At 37.8% G+C, this 21,232-nt stretch overlaps 1 protein-coding gene and 1 long non-coding RNA gene across 47 annotated transcripts in view; one reads left to right on the plus strand and one right to left on the minus strand.

Moving 5' to 3' along the window:
* Nucleotides 1–21,232, plus strand: part of LOC144323332 (uncharacterized) — a 119,260-nt gene that overhangs the window by 80,702 nt on the left and 17,326 nt on the right. For 17 of the 18 annotated variants that reach the window (XR_013388745.1, XR_013388744.1, XR_013388750.1 and 14 more), the window contains 2 exons: nt 4,521–4,685; nt 15,061–15,224. This is a non-coding gene — a long non-coding RNA (uncharacterized LOC144323332). The remainder of the gene's footprint in view (nt 1–4,520; nt 4,686–15,060; nt 15,225–21,232) is intronic. The other variant, XR_013388753.1, reaches the window with a different exon arrangement.
* The window catches only part of C11H12orf56 (chromosome 11 C12orf56 homolog), a 112,707-nt gene that overhangs the window by 77,550 nt on the left and 13,925 nt on the right, over nt 1–21,232 (minus strand). For 26 of the 29 annotated variants that reach the window (XM_077913683.1, XM_077913671.1, XM_077913687.1 and 23 more), the window contains exon 2: nt 4,234–4,396. In XM_077913683.1, the coding sequence (XP_077769809.1) occupies nt 4,234–4,396 (163 nt within the window). Of the gene's footprint in view, nt 1–4,233; nt 4,397–14,020; nt 14,114–14,218; nt 15,045–21,232 lie in introns of those variants that run through there. The other 3 variants (XM_077913669.1, XM_077913668.1, XM_077913670.1) reach the window with 3 other exon arrangements.

The following is a 21,232-nucleotide window of genomic DNA, read 5'->3' on the forward strand; positions in this document are numbered from 1 at the left end:
CTTTCATCTACATATAAAAAGTACAATCTGAAGTGCTATCTCTGACCCATAGAAGGACACATGTATATACTGTAGAGAAAAGCCTCTTTTTCTATATATCTCCAGAAAAGTAAGGCCTAATTAGGAATCCTGTTGACAATGTGACGATGAAACTAAGTATTTTTACTACAAACGATTTGCACTTTTGAGCTTCCTTTGTTAGGATAATAATCCAGTTGATTTGAGTGTGAGCTTCTTTGCCACATGACACAAATATTCCCTAGGCTTTCACCCAAGAGGTTTGGAGTAGTTCTAATAATTATCTTTATTTTTTTTTTTTTAATTATCTTTATTTAAATGCTGAGAGGTTAATGTGTGCTACTTCTCTAGGCATGATGTAATCATTATTAACACTAAAGACTCTAGTGATGACTGTTGTCAAGTAGATGGTCAGACAGGTTTGAACCTTTCTCTTGCTTAGGGACCACATATTACAGACTGGGAGGTAAACCACAGAGGTGCTGGGTATACAGCAATACCTCACCCAGGGAACAAGCAGCTTGGTGGAGAACAGGAATCAGAGCACATTACCATTGGCATGCTGGAAAGGGGGACGTTTTTTATTGTCTCTTGTGTGCTGTGTATGATCCCTTGTGACAGTGGCAGTTTTGTGTTTTCAAAACTCCCTGCACAAACGTATCACATGGAAGCTTCAGAGTGGAAGAGAGGAGAGTGGAAGAGAGGTATAATTCTACAAATAGCCATGTGCATGAACACAAGATAAGTTTTTTTTTTAAAAGCATCTTCACTACTTTTAACATCATTTGCAAAGTTTCTAGGAATTTAAATTTCACAAAACTTCTACCCGTAATTAGCTTCTTTAATGTGTGTTTCTATCTTCTTAGACTTGGTGAGGGGGGACAAAAGCCAAGACTAATTATGCGTGTGGACAAGGATAAATATGCATTTAAGGCAACCAACGCCAGTTAGGTACCCTAATTAGTGTCACAGGAGACCTGGTGAGCGACCAGGGATTTCATAAGTCTGATTACAACTTCTACAAACAGTTGCCATGCCATAGAGTGTCAGTGTGGAGAGGTGCTTGTCCATACAAACACTGGATAGTTTTCTCACACTTTGTGAGATCAACACTCTAAGAGCTCTGAGTCAGACTTGGAGTGAAGTCTAGTGAATTGAGTGGAATGGGCTGGTCTAGCTACCCTGGCTAGAGGCCAGAAGTGTAAGGGCCTATCCAGGAGCCCTGTTGGACCTCATTCTGCTCTTCTTCTATGCTAAGGATGCGATCTCAACAGCTGATGCTTTCCTGCTATGTGCCCAGCCTTGCCCACATTATTTCATGTACTACAACAACTCTGTGAAGCTGGCAATAGAGTCAAAGAAACTGAGGCTCACAGAGACTGTGACTTGTAGACAGCCACACAGCTGGGAAAGGTGGGAGCCAGGATTCAGATGTGGGCTTAGCTAGTCCATAGCCCATGCTCTTTTTCTCTGCTTTTTACCAACTCCCAATTATAGGGATTGATACCTTAAAAGGCTCCTTTAGATATGTACACATTTCATATACATATATAAAATAAGACCATGAAATAGTGTACTGCTCAACTATATATTCTATTTTTTAAAATTTGTCCTTGAATTTTTAAAACTTATTCACTAGAAACATTTAAGTAAAGCCCAAAATGTGAAACATAAAAGCAAGGAAGCTCTGGTTGAGCTGATAAGTACCAGGAGCCCTGATTCCTCATCCTCCCCCTTTCTCCCCACCCCACTGTGGATTTTCTAGATCTCCTTGTGCACAATGGGAAAATCTGCATCAGATGCTGAGCTCCCTAAAAACAAAATTAAAGATGGCTTTTCATCTTTTTATATAAGTATGAATCATAGTTCTTAGGTGAACAGGTTCCCAACAAATATTTTTGAATGAAGAGTGAATACTGTTAATAGCCATAATAAACCATAATTATCAGGGAAGAACCTTGTGGCTTCCCTTGCTTGTGGGAGCCCAAGATTCACAGAGATGACTATCAGGACTTTTCCTAAAGCCAACTTCACAATCATCCCAGTTATCCCCTGTACTTCTTGATCAGGTTTTTAATTAAAATTTGTGGTTGTTAATAAGGGTATTAAAATTAAACAAGAACTGACCAAACGGAATCCAGATTCTAACTGGTTCTTTATTTTTAAACCAATATTTAGTGAACACACTTCTCTCTTTTTCTTTCTTCTACCTCTTCTCTCCCTTTCTTCCTTTCCTTTCTTTTCTTTCCTTCCTTTCTTTCCTACATATCCTCATGTATAGCAGACTACGCCCAGGCACTATGCTGCTGAGAATGGATGGATCAACTCACTAATCATCATGGAATTACAAATCAAAACCACAAAGAGAAATGCCTGGCTGGCTCAGTGGTTGAGTATTTGCATTTGGCTCAGGTCACGATACAGGGGTCCCAGGGGTCAAGTCTGCATCGGGCTCCCTGTGAAGAGCCTGCTTCTCCCTCTGCCTCTCTCTGTGTGTCTCTCATGAATAAATAAATAAAACCTTAAAAAAAAAAAACCATACACACAATGAGATACCACCTCCCAACTGTTAGGATGGCTATCCTCAAAAAGCCAAAAGATAGCAAGTATTGGTGAGGATGTGGAGAAAAGGGAACCCTTCCTTGTGCACTGTTGGTGGGTATGTAGACTGGTAAAGCCATCATGGAAAACAGTATGGAGGTTCCTCAAAAAACTAAAATAGGACTACCATATGATCCAGCATTCCCATTTCTGGGTTTATATCTGAAGGAAATAAAATCACTATCTCAGATACCTGAGATGTCTTACATACTGCCCTCTTCATAGCATTATTTACAGTAACCTAAGTGTCCAGCAATACGTGAATGGATAAATAAAATGTGTGTGTGTGTCGGGGGGAGGGTGTACGTGTGTACACACACATGCATGCACACACAATCTAATATTATTTAGCCTTTATTTTATTTTTAAAATTTTTATTTATTTATTTTTGAGAGAGAGAGAGCACGAGCAAGGGGAAGGTCAGAGGGAGAAGCAGACTCCCCACCAAGTAGGGAGCCTGACAGGGCTCAATTCCAGGACCCCAAGATCATGACCCAAGCTGAAGGCAGATGCTTAACTGAGCCACCCAGGTGCCCCATATTTAGCCTTTAAAAAAGGAAAATCTGGAATGCCTGGGTGGTTCAGTCAGATGAGCATCCAGCTCTTGATTTAGGTTCAGGTCATGATCTCAGGGTCCTGGGATCAAGCTCCAAGTCTGGCTCTGCATTCAGTGAGGAGTCTGTTGAGGATTCTCTCTCCCTCAGTCTCTATGCACCCCTCACCCACCACTCGCATTCTCTTTCTCTTTCAAATAAATAATGACGAAAGAAAGAAAAAGAAAGAAGAAAGAAAGAAAGAAAGAAAGAAAGAAAGAAAAAGAAAGAAAGAAAGAAAGAAAGAAGAAAGAAAGAGAAAGAAAGAAAGAAGGAAAGAAAGAAAGAAAGAAAGAAAGAAAGAAAGAAAGAAAGAAAGAAAGAAAGAAAGAAAGAAAGAAAGAAAGAAAAGAAAAGAAAATCCTGTGATACCTGGCTGGCTCAGTCAGTAGAAAATCTGACTCTTGATCTTGGGGTCATGAGTTTGAGCCCCACATTGGGTGTAGGGATTAGTTTAAAATATAAATAGTAAAATCTAAAAAATACAAAAGCCTACATTTGGGACAATCTAGATGAACCTGGAAGACATCAATCATGCTAAGTAAAATAAAGCAGATACAAAAGACAAATACTACAAAATCTCAGTTCATGGAAACCAAAAAAGGCAAACTTGTAGTAACAAATAGTAAAATAGTAGTTTACCAGGGGCTAGAGGTTAGGGGAAAAAGGTAAATGTTGGTCAAAAGGTAGATGTTCATTATAAGAGAAATAAGGTCTGGAAATCAAAATGCACAGCATGGTGACTATAGTTAACAATAATGGAACGTATACTTGAAACTTGCAAAGAAAATAGATTTTAAGTGTTCTCATCACTCACACAGAATGATAACTATGTGAGATGATTAGCCTGATTGTGGTAATCATTTCACAGTATATACATAGATCAAAATATCACCTTATATATAATTTTTATTTGTCAATCATATCTCAGTAAAGCTGCAGAGAAAAAAAAGAACATTCTTTTTTGTCTCATAAAGAAATGCATCTTTTCTTGTGTCATGTTAAGAAATATATTACATACCTTTTTTGTTGTCAGAACTGGCATGATGAAATGGAAATGAGAATTTCTTGATGCCTTTTGATTTTTCACACTCTTTTTTCAAAACAGTTGAAGAATGGATGATACGAATATGTTGGTTGGTTTCTCTATCTGGTGGACTCAAAAACTGTGGGTAATCATCAATCTGAAAAAAAAATTATGATAGAGCTGAGGACAAATACAACTGTTTATCTATCCTGTGATAATAAATCCCGTAAAGCTTAGGGCAAGTTTAAACTGCATTCTCTTTTTTTTTTTTTTTTTTTAAGATTTTATTTATCTATTCATGAGAGACACACAGAGAGAGAGAAGCAGAGACACAGGCAGAGAGAGAAGCAGACTCCATGCAGGGAGCCCAATGCAGGACTCGATCCCCAGGCCCCAGGGATCACTCCCAGAGCTGAAGACAGATGCTCAATCGCAGAGCCACCCAGGTATCCCTAAACTGCATTCTTTTTATTTTTTTCCCTAGGAAATCTTTCCTCTTCTTGTGAAGTCTCTCAATTCTTCCTCTATTTGTTTTAGTCTTTACTAAAAATGCACTTAGCAACAGAACCCAAGAAGCTATTTACACTATGGGATTGCTAAATAAATAGTAACAGTGTTTTTGTTAAAATATATCCATCCCCATTTCATTTTGAAAATAGATTTTTTTTAGGGGCTCTGGGTGGGTCAGTCCATTAATCATCTGCTTTTGACTGAGATCATGATCCTGGAGTCCCCAGATTGAGCCCTACAGAGGGGCTCTGTGCTCAGTGGGGACCCTGTTTCTTCCTCTCCCTCTGCCTCTCCCATCCCTCAGGTTCTCTATCTCTCTCACTCACTCACTCTTTCTCAAATAAATAAAATCTTTAAAAAATTGGATTTTTGCCTCTTTGCAGATGATATACTGTATATAGAAAACCCAAAAGACTTCACCCCAAAATTGCTAAAACTCAAATAGCAATTTAGCAATGTGGCAGGATGCAAAATCAATGCACAGAAATCAGTGGCATTTCTACATACTAACAATGAGACTGAATAAAGAGAAATTAAGGAAGCAATCCCATTTACAACTGCACCCAAAACCATAGGATACCTAGGAATAAATCTAAGCAAGAGGGTAAAGGATCTATATTCTAAAAACCACAGAACACTTATAAAAGAAATCGAGGAAGACACAAAAAGATGGAAAAACATTCCATGTTCATGGATCGGAAGAATAAATATTGTGAAAATGTCTATGTTACCCAGGGCAATTTACACATTCAGTGCAATCCCTATTAAAATACCATGGACTTTCTTCACAGAGTTGGAACAAATAATCCTAAAATTTGTATGGAACCAGGAAAGACCCCAAATAGCCAGAGGAATGTCGAAAAAGAAAATCAAAGCCGGGGGCATCACAATGCCTAACTTCAAGCTGTATTACAAAGCTGTGATCATCAAGACAGTGTGGTACTGGCACAAAAACAGACACATAGATCATGGGAACAGAATAGAGAACCCAGAAATGGACCCTTAATTCTATGATCAACTCACCTTCAACAAAGCAAGAATATCCAATGGAAAAAAGACAGTCTCCTCAATAAATGGTGTTGGGAAAATTGGACAGCTACGTGCAGAAGAGTGAAACTGGACCATTCTCTTACACCAGACACAAAGGTAAACTCAAAATGGTTGAAAGATCTAAATGTGAGACAAGAATCTGTCAAAATCCTAGAGGAGAACCCAGGCAACACCCTTTTTGAACTTGGCCACAGCAACTTCTTGCAAGATACATCTATGAAGGCAAGGGACACAAAAGCAAAAATGAACTATTAGGACTTAATCAAGATAAAAAGCTTCTGGACAGCAAAAGAAACCGTCAACAAAACTAAAAGGCAACCTACAGAATGGGAGAAGATATTTGCAAATGACATATCAGAGAAAGAAAGGGCTAGTATCCAAGATCTATGAAGAACTTATTAAACTCAACAGCAAAGAAACAAACAATCCAATCATGAAATGGACAGAAAAGATGAACAGACATTTCTCCAAAGAAGACCTACACATGGCCAACAAGCACATGGTCCACATCACCTCATATCAGGAAAATACAAATCAAAACCACGATGAGATACCACTTTACACCAGTGGGAGTGGCTAAAATTAACAAGACAGGAAACAACAGATGTTAGTGAGGATGCGGAGAAAGGGGAGCCCTCTTGCACTGTTGGGGGGAATGCAAGCTGGTGCAGCCACTCTGGAAAACAGTGTGGAGATTCCTCAAGAAGTTAAGAATAGAGGTACCCTATGACTCAGCAATTGCACTACTGGGTATTTACCCCAAAGATACTGATGTAGTGAAATGCTGGGACACCTGCATCCCAATGTTCACAGAGCAATGTCTACAATAGCCAAACTGTGGAAGGAGGCACAATGTCCTTCGACAGATGAATGGATAAAGAAGATGTAGTCCATATATACAATGGAATATTACTCAGCCATTAGAAACGACAAATACTCCCCATTTGCTTCGACGTATAGAACTGGAGGGTATTATGCTGAGTGAAATAAGTCAATCAGAAAGATGAGAATTATATGGTTTCATTCATAAATGGAATATAAGAAATAGTGAAAGGGACCATAAGGGAAGGGGGAAGAAACTGAGTGGAGAAAATTAGAGAGGAAAGACAAACCATGAGAGACCCCTAACTCTGGAAAATAAACAAAGAGTTGCAGATGGGGAGGTGGGTGGGTGGGTGGGGTAACTGGATGACGGGCAATAAGGAAAGGAGGGCACTTGATGGGATGAGCACTGGGTGATATACTCTATGTTGGCAAATTGAATTTAAAATATGTTTAAAAAATAAAAACAAATTTAAAAATAAATTTTAAAAAGTGGATTTTTAAAAAAATCTCAAAAATTTATAATTAATTAGAATTTTTCTATGCAATAGATAATATCCATTTGGGGGGGAACAATATACAAAGATTCTGTGAAGACAAACATCTAGGTTTGAATTACTAGAAGTATCAAGTTCCTAAATAACTATCTCTTCTCTCCAAAGTGCTGTTTTCTATTTATGATTAGAAAGGAAAAGGGTCTCAATAAATACTTAAGATTTCTTTTTTTTTTTAAGTAGGCTCCACACCCAGCATGGAGCCCAACCTGGGGCTTGAACTCACAACCCCAAGATCAAGACCTGAGCTGAGACCAAGAGTCAAATGCTTAACTGACTTAGGCGCCCCAATCCTTAGTGTTTTGAGATCTTTAACAGTCTACTTCCCTTCTCATGACAGCAGCAGTAGCATCTGACTGAACAGCCAAGAGTAAAGCCAGAGAATCACCAGAGGCATATTTAAACCTTTAATCCAAGCATGAGGAGGAATAACTCTATAAGCTTTTTGCAAAGTTACTTAGAATTTGAATGAAAATATTTCCTATGATCATCTACATTCATCCTTCTCTTTTCAGAAATAATAATAATAATTTAAAATCTGATTCAGGGGATAAATTAGTGAAAAGATATCTGGATCTACTCAAATGTAATTTTTAAAATTATTTTCAAATATATTAAGTAATTCAAGCCAAGCTAATGAAGCATAGCCCAGTACAGGGCTTCAAAGGACGTGCTTTTGTTAGTAATAAAAATTCAGGGATCCCTGGGTGGCGCAGCGGTTTGGCGCCTGCCTTTGGCCTAGGGCGCGGTCCTGGAGACCCGAGATCGAATCCCACATCGGGCTCCCGGTGCATGGAGCCTGCTTCTCCCTCTGCCTGTGTCTCTGCCTCTCTCTCTCTCTCTCTGTCTATCATGAATAAATAAACAAAAATTTAAAAATAAATAAATAAAAATAAAAATTCATAGTTAGTAAAAGATCCTATTCTGAACAGACTCTTCAGAAACGTCTTAAGCTATTTGATACCTGCAAAGATACACTGGTAAGTTAGACTCCTATTTCACATATGGCTAAGGTTTTTGTTTGTTTTCTTTAACTCTACTAACCCTTGCCTTTGTCAGGAAAAATTATGAAAGACTTTGAAATGGACAAAAAAGGTGATCCAGGTATTCTCCATCATTTATTGTCTTTGAACTGTTTTAAAACACTGTACGTGGGGACACTTGGGTAGCTCACTCAGTTAAGCGACCAACTCTTGATTTATGCTCAAGTCAAGAACTCAGGGTTGTGAGCTCGAACCCTACGTGGAGCTCTGTGTTCAGCCAGGGGTCTGCTTAAGATACTGTCCCTCTGCCTCTCTCCCCACTCGAGCACACTCTCTGTCTCTCTCTAAATAAATAAATAGATAGATAGATAGATAGATAGATAGATAGATAGATAGATAGATAGATAGATAAACTTCAAAACCCTTTAAGTTGTAGGGGTCCCTGCCTGGCTCAGTTGGTAGAGCATGTGACTCTTGATCTTGGAGTTGTAAGTTTGAGCCCTATTGTCTTTCAAAAGAAAACACTGTAAGTTGTAGAAAACTGGTGCAAATTATTACAGTTCATACTAACACAAGTGGAAGGCCACCAATTACCACCCTTTGATAACGAGAACGGTTGTTGGATATCTGACCCAGTGAGATTGTGTATTTCTGTGTTTACTGCTCTGAAGCTATCTGCTCTCCATCTAGATTTCTGTAATTTAGAAAAGCCCTTATCTCTTATATTAGTAGATATTTTCATATTTCTAAGAGGTATTAATAAATTAATTATAAAGACTAAGGAGCTCTGTTTTGAGGACTAGTAAAGATAAACACTTTTATAAGAAAAAATGTTTCTATAATTCCCCCAAAAATAAGGAAATTTCACATTTAATACTTTATTTATTAAGTTTTTTTTTTAATATTTTACTTATTTATTCACGAGAGACACAGAGAGAGAGCCAGAGACACAGGCAGAGGGAGAAGCAGGCTCCCAGCGGGGAGCCCAATGTGGGACTCAATCCCCAGATCTGGGATCACACCCAGAGCCACCCAGGCATCCCAAGATTTTGTTTTTAAGTAATTTCTATACCCAACGTGGGGCTCAGACTGACAACCCTGAGATTAAGACTTGCACACTCCACTGGCCGAGCCAGTCAGGTGGCCCAACATCTAATACTTTAAATGTGCTATACCTAAGAAAATTATTCTTACAAAAACAGACAAAAGTCTCAAGACTGTAAGTTTATGTATTAAAGTATGTCTTTGGTAAATAAAACTCGTTTAATAATTCTGATTTAATAAAAACAGCTATTTTTTCTTAGATTTATTAGTATTACATTAAAAACTGTATTTTAGGGGATCCCTGGTTGGCGCAGCGGTTTGGCACCTGCCTTTGGCCCAGGGCGTGATCCTGGAGACCAGGGATCAAGTCCCACGTCGGGCTCCCTGCATGGACCCTGCTTCTCCCTCTGCCTGTGTCTCTGCCTCTCTCTCAATGAATGAATAAATGAAAAAATAAATAAATGAATAAATAGATAAATCTTTTTTAAAAACTGTATTTTATTCTACTGGAATTTGATTTTCCTAAATGTATATAGATCTGCTAATCAAACAAGCAAAACATTACTCCTACATAATGTTAAAAACCATGAAAAATGTAAATTTATGCTTAAGGAAATGGAATCATTCTGACAAGTTTTTATTTAAACTTTAATTGAAGATTGATTGAAGGTAATTTCCAAGATCTTTAGGTAACTTAAAACCTTGCACAGATACTAAATTGAATTATTCAATGGATAATCATTAGATAGCAATATAATTTTTAAGTAAGGAAATACTGAAACATTGGCTATACAAGCATAATTTTAAGTATATATATTTTTACTTCTTTTTTGTATAGAGAGACTGTATCTTTTGATCATATTAATGAATGTGCTCCTTTACAAAGGTGCCATGTTAGTGAAAGAGATTCTTTTTTTTTTTCAAAGATGTTATTTTATTTATTTATTTATTTATTCATGAGAGACACCATGAGAGAGAGGCAGAGGCACAGGCAGAGGGAGAAGCGGGCTCCATGCAGGGAGCCTGATTGGGACTCAATCCTGGGACCCCAGGATCATGCCCTGAACCGAAGGCAGATGCTCAATGGCTGAGCCACCCAGGTATCCCATGAGATTCTTTTTAAGAAAGAGATTGCTTTCTATATCTATTTTTTAAATGGTTTATAATCACTCTGACTAGATAACCAGGTTTTGTTTTCCAAGTTTTTGTTACCCATGATCCTTTCTTAACCAAGTGTCCAAATCTCCTCTAATAACCTCTTGATTTTTGCTTTGCCCAAATCAGATCCTACTATAAATACCTAGATAGATAGATTAATCAGTAGATAGGTAACTTTCAGGAATATCTTTTATACCTAATGTATCTTTGAGGTTTCTCAGAAGACCTCTGAAAAAAACATCATAAAGACTTGTTCTTTCCCCTTACAAAAAGAGAAGTGCTTGAAATAATTAGGCACATTTAGTCTATTTACCTTTTTTTTTGAGTAAAATAGTATAAATATTTCAGAAACTGTGTTTTTATGAGAAGTCTTTGGAAATTTCTCAATGCCCTCCCCATCCATGATTTTTTTTTTAATTCTATTCTTAGTGGTGGTTTTGCCTGATTGTATTAGACAATAGCCATCTAGTGTTATTGGTCATAATTTCAGATACTATACAGAATGTTAACTTGGCCACAGCCTTGCTTTTAATTTGAATTTATCATCTTCTAGATCAGTACATTTTTAGTGAGGAATCATGTTAATCTTATCTGTGCAGTTTGTAAAAAACAGATTATCTGGGCCCTACTTCAGACTTACTGAATCTCTTTACTGGCTAGTCTGGGTTTAAAGTTGTTATATAATCTGGGGCGCCTGGGTAGCATGGCTGGTTAAGCATCCAACTCTTGGTTTTGGCTCAGGTCCTAATCTCAGGGTTCTGAGATCAAGCCCAGAGTCAGGCTCCACGCTCGGTGTGGAGTCTGCTTAGGACTTTCTCTCCCTCTCTTTCTGCCCATCCCCACTGTGTGCTCATGCTCTCTCTTACTCTCAAGGAAATAATTTTTTTTAAAAGTTGTTTTAATCTTGGCATAGTTTATACATATATACATATAATATATAGTGAGTATATATATTGTATTTCAGTATTATTATGTTATACTAAAGACTTTCTCCATATAAAAATTATGTTCATTTATTTTTACAAATCAGATGTAACTTTTATGCATGTCTTTAAAAATAGGCTTTGTCACTATCCTTAGAGACATTTTGTCTGATTTTTTGTAATGGCTTTATTATCTTTTGTTGCATGCTATAGGACATGTTTTATATGTCATTTGCCTATTTTTAATATGAAACTTCATCAGACCTTTCATATTTGAAAGTTCTCAATAATAAATCAACCAGTCATTTGAAGTCTGTCTTCTACAGATAGTTTTTGTTTTATTGTGATGCTTGCTTGAAGTTTCTGCTATAAGCTAAAAGTCAGAGTTTGTGTCGTGACTTTGTTTGTGTCCTCAACAAAGACAGTCTCAGAGCAGAACCACCTGGAAAAGGATTGAAACTCCTTTCAAACGGGCTCTTCAAACTATTAACACTTCAGAGCTGAGCTAACATTACTTAGACAACTCTCAGACCATACCGGTGGACTGAGTTAGGATTTCCAGGATTCCATTAGGTCAAGAAGCAGTTGGCTTCATGAGACTCCTAACCCAATATGTACCAGAGTAAAACTTAACTTTATAGGACTAAATGAAACTGGATAAATTTTATTGTGGTTTTTTGTTTAGAATATTATTGATGTTGTTCTAATGTTCTATTTTCCAGATATAGGAGGAAACTTTTTCTCTTCCTTCTTAAATTATAACCAGTGTGTAACCCATAACAATTTAGTAGATTCTTCTCTCATAAACCAAAAATGTTTAAATATCTGATTTTCACTGGTTCCCCCAGAATTCAGAAACTCTTACTAGATTCAGTAAAGATCTGACTTCCTTTTACCAGCATATAATCGTACACATTAATTATATATCCAAGGCCTTATGTGAAGTGTCATATTTAAGAAGGATATTCATTTGGGGCACTTGGGTTGCTCAGTTGATTAAGCATCTGACTCTTGATTTCAGCTCAGGTTCTGATCTCAGGGTCATGGCATTGAGCCCAGCATCAGGCTCTGCTCAGTGGGGAGTCTCCTTGGGACTCTTTCTCCCCCTCTCCCTCTGCTCTTCCCCCTGCGCTCTTGTGCACGCTTTCTCTCTCTCTCTCTCTCTCTCTCTCTCTCTCTCTCTCTCAAAGTAAATAAATCTTGAAGAGAGAGAGAGAGAGTCTATTCATTTAACCAGGTATGGCCAAAGGTTTGGTGTATTTATGAAGCCAGTGCTTACAAAGCCCTCCCAGGAAAACTAGCCCAGGGACTCAGGCTTACAATTATTAGGAAAATGACTTCCTGGCAGGCAAGGCAATTAAGAAATTTTCAGGACCTCAAAATTCACTCAAATTGATAGGTACTACAGGAGAAATCTGGTGGAGAGAGTTTCTTGTGCCTGATTTCCTAGCCTAGGAAAAGCAAAAGAGGCTTTTAAAAGTCAAACCTGAAAAAAATAAAAATAAAATAAAATAAAAAATAAAAATAAAAATAAAATAAAAGTCAAACCTGACATTCATGAAAACTTTCAGACAGAAGTTTTTGCAAAGAATTTTAAGGAGGCCTATCTGGTAAATAGGACTTTGAAATGGGGAAGGAGATTAGTAGGTATTCAGTTCAGCTAACCTATGCAGGTTATCTATGCCTTTCATTGTCTTTGAGGTTATATTATACTGCTGTAATTCATAGAAAACTCTTTTGTGCACTTTTTAAAACAAAAAGAAACTTAAAATTTCTAAGTGGTAAATCTGTCAACTTTTGTCCTATTTCTTCCCTTTATGCTTAGAAATATCCTCTACACCCTGAAATTGGGTAAATATTCACCTATGTTTTATATTTCCTTTATGGTTTCCTCTTTTACAGTGAGCTTTCCAGTCCTTCTGGAGTCTCTAGAGTGTCCCTTAAGACTTTGGTCTAACTGGCTGTGGTTCCAAGTGTATTTAATATTAACCTGGTAAAAATTATGCTTCAAGTAGAGACTGAATGAGTGTAAATAAGTATGTAAATATTTCTGCCTCAAATTGCTTATAAGCAGTTTGGGGAGGAGACAAAGTACCTATAATAATTTACCTAATAATTACACAGTTTATGGAACATGGTAAATATATAATATTTGTAACACATCTATAAGGTGGTTATTTTTAACCCCACTTTGCAATGAGAAAACTAAGGTTCAGAAGGAGTTAAGTTTATAAAACTAATAAATGGTGGAACTAGAACTCTAAGACAAGGCAGTTGGTTTCCAAGGCCAATTTTATAAAAACAACTAAGATTTAAGACCACAGCCCTAACTAGTGGTAAGAGGTGGGAATTTTGTCAGGGAGAAATAGAAGTCTTTTTTCTAAAGCAGGGCTGGAGCTGCACCTGGCTGGCTTAGTCTGTAGACATATGACTCTTGATCTTGGGGTCATGAATTTGAGCCCCACTGGGCATAGAGCCTACTTAAAGTTTAAAAAGTAAAAAAAACAAAAAACAAAAAAAAAAAAACAACATGCACACACACACAAAACCACACACACTAAAAAAAAAAACAGGGCTGTAGTCCAAACAGTAATCAAGCAGCTGGATTCATTATTATGTCAGTGTTTCAGCGAATTATGCTAATTCCTTTATCTGAGACTGAAGTAGAGCCAGACCTCTTTTTTTAGTCGCTATAATCACCGAATTTGGTTAGCTTTGTCATTCAAGAACATAATACCTTCTTTAAATACACTGTGGAGGCATTCATTCATGTAAAACATTCATATAAACTTTTTCTGTATTTATTGGCACAGAAAGTATCCATAACATGCTGCAAAGTAAAAATAACAGATTACAGCACAATATTTGGAATATGGTTCCATATGTGTTAATGCATAGAACACAATTTGGAATGTCGTACACCAAATTTTCTTACCGTATGGTTAACTGTGGTTATCTCTGGGTGGTGAGATTTGTTCAAAGATAAACCGAGGCATGTTAAAATTTTTAAGAGTCTATTTGGGCACAAATCTATTCAAATCCGGCAGCATCCAATCTAGCAGATAGAAAGGAGCTCCAAGGAGCTGTACAAAATGAAAGACTTTTAAGCAGAAGGGAAGGAACAAGGAAGTTACCCTTGGCAAAAAAGCAGGTTAGTTATTGCAAAGTTCCTTTAGGGGATTGTAGGGGTTTACCAGGCAGATTACCTAACAAGTGCTGATTAGGAGATTCCCTTTTTTTTTTTTTTAGTATTTTATTTATTTATTTAGAGAAAGCAAGCAGGAAGGACAGAGGGAGAGACTGTCAAGCCGACTCCCTGCTGAGCATGGATTCCCAACTCAGGGCTGGGTTTTACGACCTGAGCTGAAATCAGGACTCGGACCCTTAACCAATGGAGCCAGGAGATTCATGATTGACTGGTTTAAGAGTCCATTCTGCAAGAGCCAAAAATGTAATTAGGTCAAGTCTCCAATTGGGGCTTGTCTTGTTTTTAACAGATTGTAAATACATAATTTATTTTTATTTTTATCTGTTTTAATTCTAAGAATCATCTACATGCTACAATAAAGACAGTTGTTTTACTGATTTTTAAAAATATTTCATCGGGTAGCCCTAGCATCTCATAGTCATAAAACACAAATGTGTGCATTCTTCTCTGGAAATTTGTCACCAAAGAACTAAAGGGGGGTGGGCAATAAGGACAACATCTAGTATGACACATGAAGACAGTCTGTTTACAGCAATATGACATTTTTTTTTTTTTTTTTTTTTTTTAAGGAGGCACCACACTCACCACGGAGCCCGATTCAGGGCTCAAACTCATGACCCTGAGATCAACACCTTGAGATGAGCTCAAGGGTCAGACACTTAACTGTCTGAGCCACCTCGGCACCCACAGCAGTGTGACTTGGATGGAATTGGAGGGTATTATGCTGAGTGAAGTAAGTCAATCGGAGAAGGACAAACATTATATGTTCTCATTCATTTGGGGAATATAAATAATAGTGAAAGGGAATATAAGGGAAGGGAGAAGAAATGAGTGTTCAGAAATATCAGAAAGGGAGACAGAACATAAAGACTCCTAACTCTGGGAAATGAACTAGGAGTGGTGGAAGGGGAGGAGGGCGGGGGGTGGGGGTGAATGGGTGACGGGCACTGAGCGGGGCACTTGACGGGATGAGCACTGGGTGTTATTCTCTATGTTGGTAAATTGAACACCAATAAAAAATAAATTTATTATTTAAAAAAAAGGCATTTCCATGCATACTACTATAGTGACGAGGCCTCTGTCGCTGATGGCAGCCACACAGCCAAGGGGACACATCTGTTGTCTGTAAAGGGGTGGATGATGTCAGATAAATGGACACTAACTCTGAACAGCAGTAGGGTCAAAATGATCTATCACTTTCCACTTACCGCATTCTTTTATTGGTTCATCTAATGATCATAATCTTAGTTGCAAAGACTATGACTATTGTAGATAGAACAAACTCTTACAAAAACATTTAATTCAACTTGGACTTGAATTATAAGGTGTTAGACTCTCATTTTCTTTTTTGCGTTGAAAATTAAAATAAAAATAAAAATCATTTGTAAAGACCACAGCATGTTTGTGAAGTGTGAGAGGACCACCCAGGAGCTAAGCAAAGCTAATTTACACATCCATGGGAGGTAAAAAAGTTTTCTGATTGGGAAGCTTCTCCCCTGTCAGGCAAAGAGATTTGGTCCAAACAATATGCTGTCAGTGCCTGAATGAAGAAAAGTTGTTAAATGGGACGCAGCTGAACTCAATCCTGTGCTAGCAATTTATTTTAGGCATAGTGTTATCTGAAAAGAACATTTTTGCATTTACTCCAGAGACATCATTAGGAAATTCAAAAGCCAGAGTTTCCAATTTACCCCAAAGCATGAAGATAGATAGATAGATAGATAGGCAGATAGACAGATAGAAGGAAGACAGATGATGTAATGCTCCGTCAGAACTACTTTGTTGAAAATCTTCTAACTAGAGGCACCTGGTGGGCTCAGTCGGTAGAGCATGTGACTCTTGATCTCGGGGTGTGTGAGTTCAAACCCCATGTTGGGGGTAGAATTTACTTCTTTTTTTTCTTAAAGATGTACTCATTTATTTTATTTTACGGAGATGGGAGGGGCAGAGGGAGAGAGAGAATCCTAAGCAGACTCCCTGCTAAGCATGGAGCCCAACACAGGCTGATCCCATGACCCCAAGATCACAAACTGAGATGAAATCAAGAGTTAGACACTTAACCGACTGAGCCACCCAGGCACCCCAGGGGTAGAGTTTATTTTTTATTTTTAAAGATTTTATTTATTTATTTATTCATTCATTCATTCATTCATTCATTCATCAGAGACACACACAGAGAGAGAGAGAGAGAGGCAGAGACACAGGCAGAGGGAGAAGCAGGTTCCATGCCAGGAGCCTGACACGGGACGCAATCCCAGGTCTCCAGGGTCACGCCCCGGCCGAAGGCGGTGCTAAACCGCTGAGCAGGGCTGCCGTAGAGTTTAAAAGAAAATTAGAATGTTCTAACTTTATGTCTTAAAATAAGCTTAAAAATTTTAAATAGCTTAAAATAAGCTGAATAATGAGATAAATTTTATTTTGTAAATGAATATACAGGTTAGAAATAAGATTGTTCATTGTGTCATATAGCATTGAATTTGTTTTTAGGACATAAGTTGAAAGAAGTGCTTTTACCCAGACACCTTGAAGCACAGATAATCATTTCTGAATATGTACGTGAAAATAACTTTAGAACTCCAAATCAGGACACAGGACAACTTTTTTCTATGACTTGCAGACATAACAAAGTCTTATATAACAATTAAACTATTTACATATATTTACCTTTTATTTTTTAAAGATTTTATTTATTTATTCATGAGAGACACAGAGAGAGAGAGAGAGGCAGAGACACAGGCAGAGGGAGAAGCAGGCTCCATGAAGGGAGCCTGGACTCAATCCCAGGACTACAGTGTGGAGGCCAAGAAAAATTAAGGCCATCCCACCTAAAGTTTAGCATTAGCACAAGTACAGCCATCTTAGGCCCCTGTGAATAAGAGCTGAACCTTATGGGAAAAACTGCAGAATGTCCTCAATGTCCTTGGCAGAGAATCCCATATCAGAAGGACAACAGAGCTCAGAATTGCCATCAGCAGAGAATCCCATATCAGAAAGACAACAGAGCCCACACCTGTAGTAGAAAGTCCCATATTAGGTTGAGAACAGAGCTCAATGCCCTTAAGCCCCATATCAGAATGTAAACAGAACTTGAGAAATTCCTCCACCCCTTCTGAAAATCCCCTAGACCAGCCTATAAAAAACCCAGCTGTAACCCACTTTGGGGTCCAAGTCCCTGCTCCGCTGTGTCGCTGTGTCGGGTATACTTAGACCCAAGCTCGAGCTTGCTAATAAACCCTCATGTGCTTGCATCGGTGTCGGCGCCTTGGTGGTTTCTCGGATTCGCAATCTTGGGCACAACATACAGGATCACACCCCGGGCCCAAGGCAGGCACTACACCGCTGAGCCACCCAAGGATCCGGATAAATCACCTCTTTTAAATACAGTTGCATCCAGTGCTATACTTAAAACTTCCACTAATATAAGTGATACCTTTAGCTTATGTTTTCTCATTAGAAACTAAGCCTGGCAAGTTAGAGTTATTTGCAGGTGGCCTCCTAAGTTCTTCCCCCCAGTCAAAATTATAAAACTTCTAAGACCATTCATAAATTGTAGCACTTTCTAATGCCTGACCTGACTTTCTCTGCCTCTGAGAAAGGTGTCTACTGTATAACCACCATTACTGGTAGTTTGGAGCTGTGTGGTACACCAACTGTAAAATTTGGGCCTGCGGGAAAATCTTCAAAAAAAAAAAAAAACCAATATCATACTGGCTCATCAACTAGGTGTACCTTTTCTCCATCTATGAAGTTTAAAAGGTAGGTAAGGTGTGCAGAAAAAGGATTACCTCAACAGGTCTGGGTTGTCCATACCTTGTACCACCAAAGAAAGGCCTATCTTCAGGAGCAGCCCTTGCCTGATCTTAGGAGATAACCAATGAACCTTGTAATGTTCCGACAGCCTAATACAAGCGGGTGTTTCTGAGACCTGGGGCCATGCTGTACCGTTTAAGCAGATATATTTATTCTGACAATGTAATGTGTGATAAACACCTGTTTTTCTGGGGGTGAGAGTAAGGAGGTGGAAGGAGGGCTGGAGTCTGAGTAGCTGAGATCGCTCATATAGGCTTTATTTGCATACGTGACTGTCTCCAATACAAACTCTGGACACCAAGGCTCAGGTGAACTTGGTAATACTTTGCAGATGTTGTAACACGTTGCTGGGGAAATAAGTACATCCATGACACTCCACTGTGGGAGGACACCTGGAAGTGTGCACTTAGGTTCTCCTGGATTTTATCTCATGCATCTTTTCCTTTTGTTGAATATAATCTGTATTGTCTCATTATAATCAACCATTTGGATCCTGTGAGTCCTTCTAGTGAATCATCAAGCATGAGGGTAGTTTTGGGGACCCCCTACACAATAGGACAATCTGACACAGCCATAAGGCTGCTTAGACCACTGGTTTTGCCTCCTTTGAGCACTGCAGTTTTGCCTTTTCCCCAGGCTGAGTCAGAGAGGGCCAAGCCACCTTTCCATTCTTCTTTTTCAAAGGTTCATAAGGATTCTGATCCTGTGGCTAGATCCTCTCCAGAGTTAGGATGGGGAAGAGGAAGGATTCAATCTTCAAACAGTATCACATAGAACAAAAATAAAAGGTAACATTTATTGAGCACTTACTATGTGTTCTTTTAAGTGCTTTATACATATTATCTCACTGAATCCTCATACAACCCGAATGTTGGTAAAAGTATTCCTGCTTACAAGGAATTCAAGGAATTTAAGGCTCAGAGAATTAAGGGACCTGCTAGAGGTCCCTACTGCTAATAGGTGGCAGGCCAGATTCAAAATGATGCTTGTGCTCTTAACTTATACAAAATGACACACAAAGTATGAAACATGCATATATCAAGAAACCAAACTGTGGGTCAAAAAATAAAATTGTTTCCATTGTGAGATAAGACAATATTAAAATGAGGCGGATTTTTGTATTCTCACCGTGAAACTTAAGGAGAAGGGTCTACTACTCAAACATGATTCCTGTCATAACAAATGTCACACAACCCTCAAAAATTCTAAATTTCCTAATTACTGAATTGACCCATTTTGCCCAGGTGGCTCTCATTTTTTATGCATTCTGGTGAACTGTCCACTTACAGAGTTCCTATCAAAAGCCTGACATCAAAGAGGGATTAAAACATGAAAGGGAATCTCAGACTAAGAAAGCCAAAAAAAAAAAAAAAAAAAAAAAAGAATTCATTGTAAAATAGTGTACAAAGATCAGGATTAAAATCACTTAAAAGCCAGATTTATGACTGGAAGGTACTAACATGTCTTAAAGGAAAGCCATCAGGCAGACAGCAATCTAATTAGTATAAATTATTCTTTTTTTTTTTAGTATAAATTATTCTAATTAAATTCTTATGGACCAATTCATTATTTTGTGCCCTAATTGTTAAGTATATCATGACCAAACTAGATAATCATAGTTAGCATCCTGACAGAAATTTGGAATGTTGGAGAAACAATATGAATTAACAATCAGGAAATCTCATTTTGAATGGGGCTTTCCCTATTAACTAGCAGTATGATTTTGGCCAAGTTACTTAATCTCTTTTGGCTTCGATTTCCTCATTTGTAAAATGTGGAATCTGTTTAAGGTCTCTTTCAGCCTGAACAGTATATATATTTTAATATATTTATATATATGTACATAAAAATTATATTTATATATAAATATATTTTTATATATTTATATATAATATAAAAATTATATAAAATATGTTTTTAATACAAAACTATATTATAACTTTATAATATTAAACCTTAATATTGACTGGCTCAATTAGAAGAGCATGAACTCTTAATCTCAGGGCCCTGAGTTTGAGCCTCACGTTGGGTATAGATTACTAAAAAAAAAAAAAAAAAAAAAAGTAAAACTTAACTTTGCCAAAAACTGTATTTCAGGAAATATATTTACATGATCGAGAAAAACCAGATGGGCTGCTTTGCAAAGATGCAGCCAAAGAGCAGCTGCAGAGTCCTGTTTTGGAGGAGAGTGTATTTATGTAAATATGTAATTATGTATGTGTTTTGTTAAGAACATTCCTTATGAAGAATTCAGCATCTATATCCCAAAGAACCTATACTTTGTAAAAGGCACTAGTACTATCAGCGTACCAAAAATACTAAATATAGTGGGCACCTGGGTGGCAGTTAAGCATCTGCCTTCGGCTCAGGTCATGATCCCAGGTCCTGGGATGGAGCCCCAGGTCGAGCTCCCTGCTCACTGGAAAGCCTACTTCTCCTTCTCCCTCTGCCTGCCACCCCTCCTTGCTTGTGCTCTCTTGCTCTCTCTCTCTCTCTCTCTGTCAAATAAATAAATAAAACCTTAAAAAGAAAGAAAAAAATACTAAATGGAGTTCTTCAAGCTGAAAAAAAGGAAACCAGACAGTAACTTAACACCCGCACAGAGAAACAGAGAACACTGATAAGGATAACTACACAGGTAAAAATAAAAGACAGTTAAATGTATGTTTTTCTGTAATTCATTTTTTCTCCTACCCAGTTTAAAAGACACATGCATAAAGCTATAATTATAAATCTGTGTTGATGGGCACATAATGTAGAAACTGTAATGTGTATGATAACAATAGCACAAAGGAGCAGGGAGGGAATAGACTTATCATTTTAGTATACTATGGCAATTAGGTTTGTAATCATCTGAACTACATTGTTACAAACTAGGATGTTAATTGTAATCCCCAGAGCAAACATTAATTTAAAAACTCCAAAACGCAT

This window comes from Canis aureus, chromosome 11 (assembly GCF_053574225.1).
Source record: "Canis aureus isolate CA01 chromosome 11, VMU_Caureus_v.1.0, whole genome shotgun sequence".
Lineage (NCBI taxonomy): Eukaryota > Metazoa > Chordata > Mammalia > Carnivora > Canidae > Canis > Canis aureus.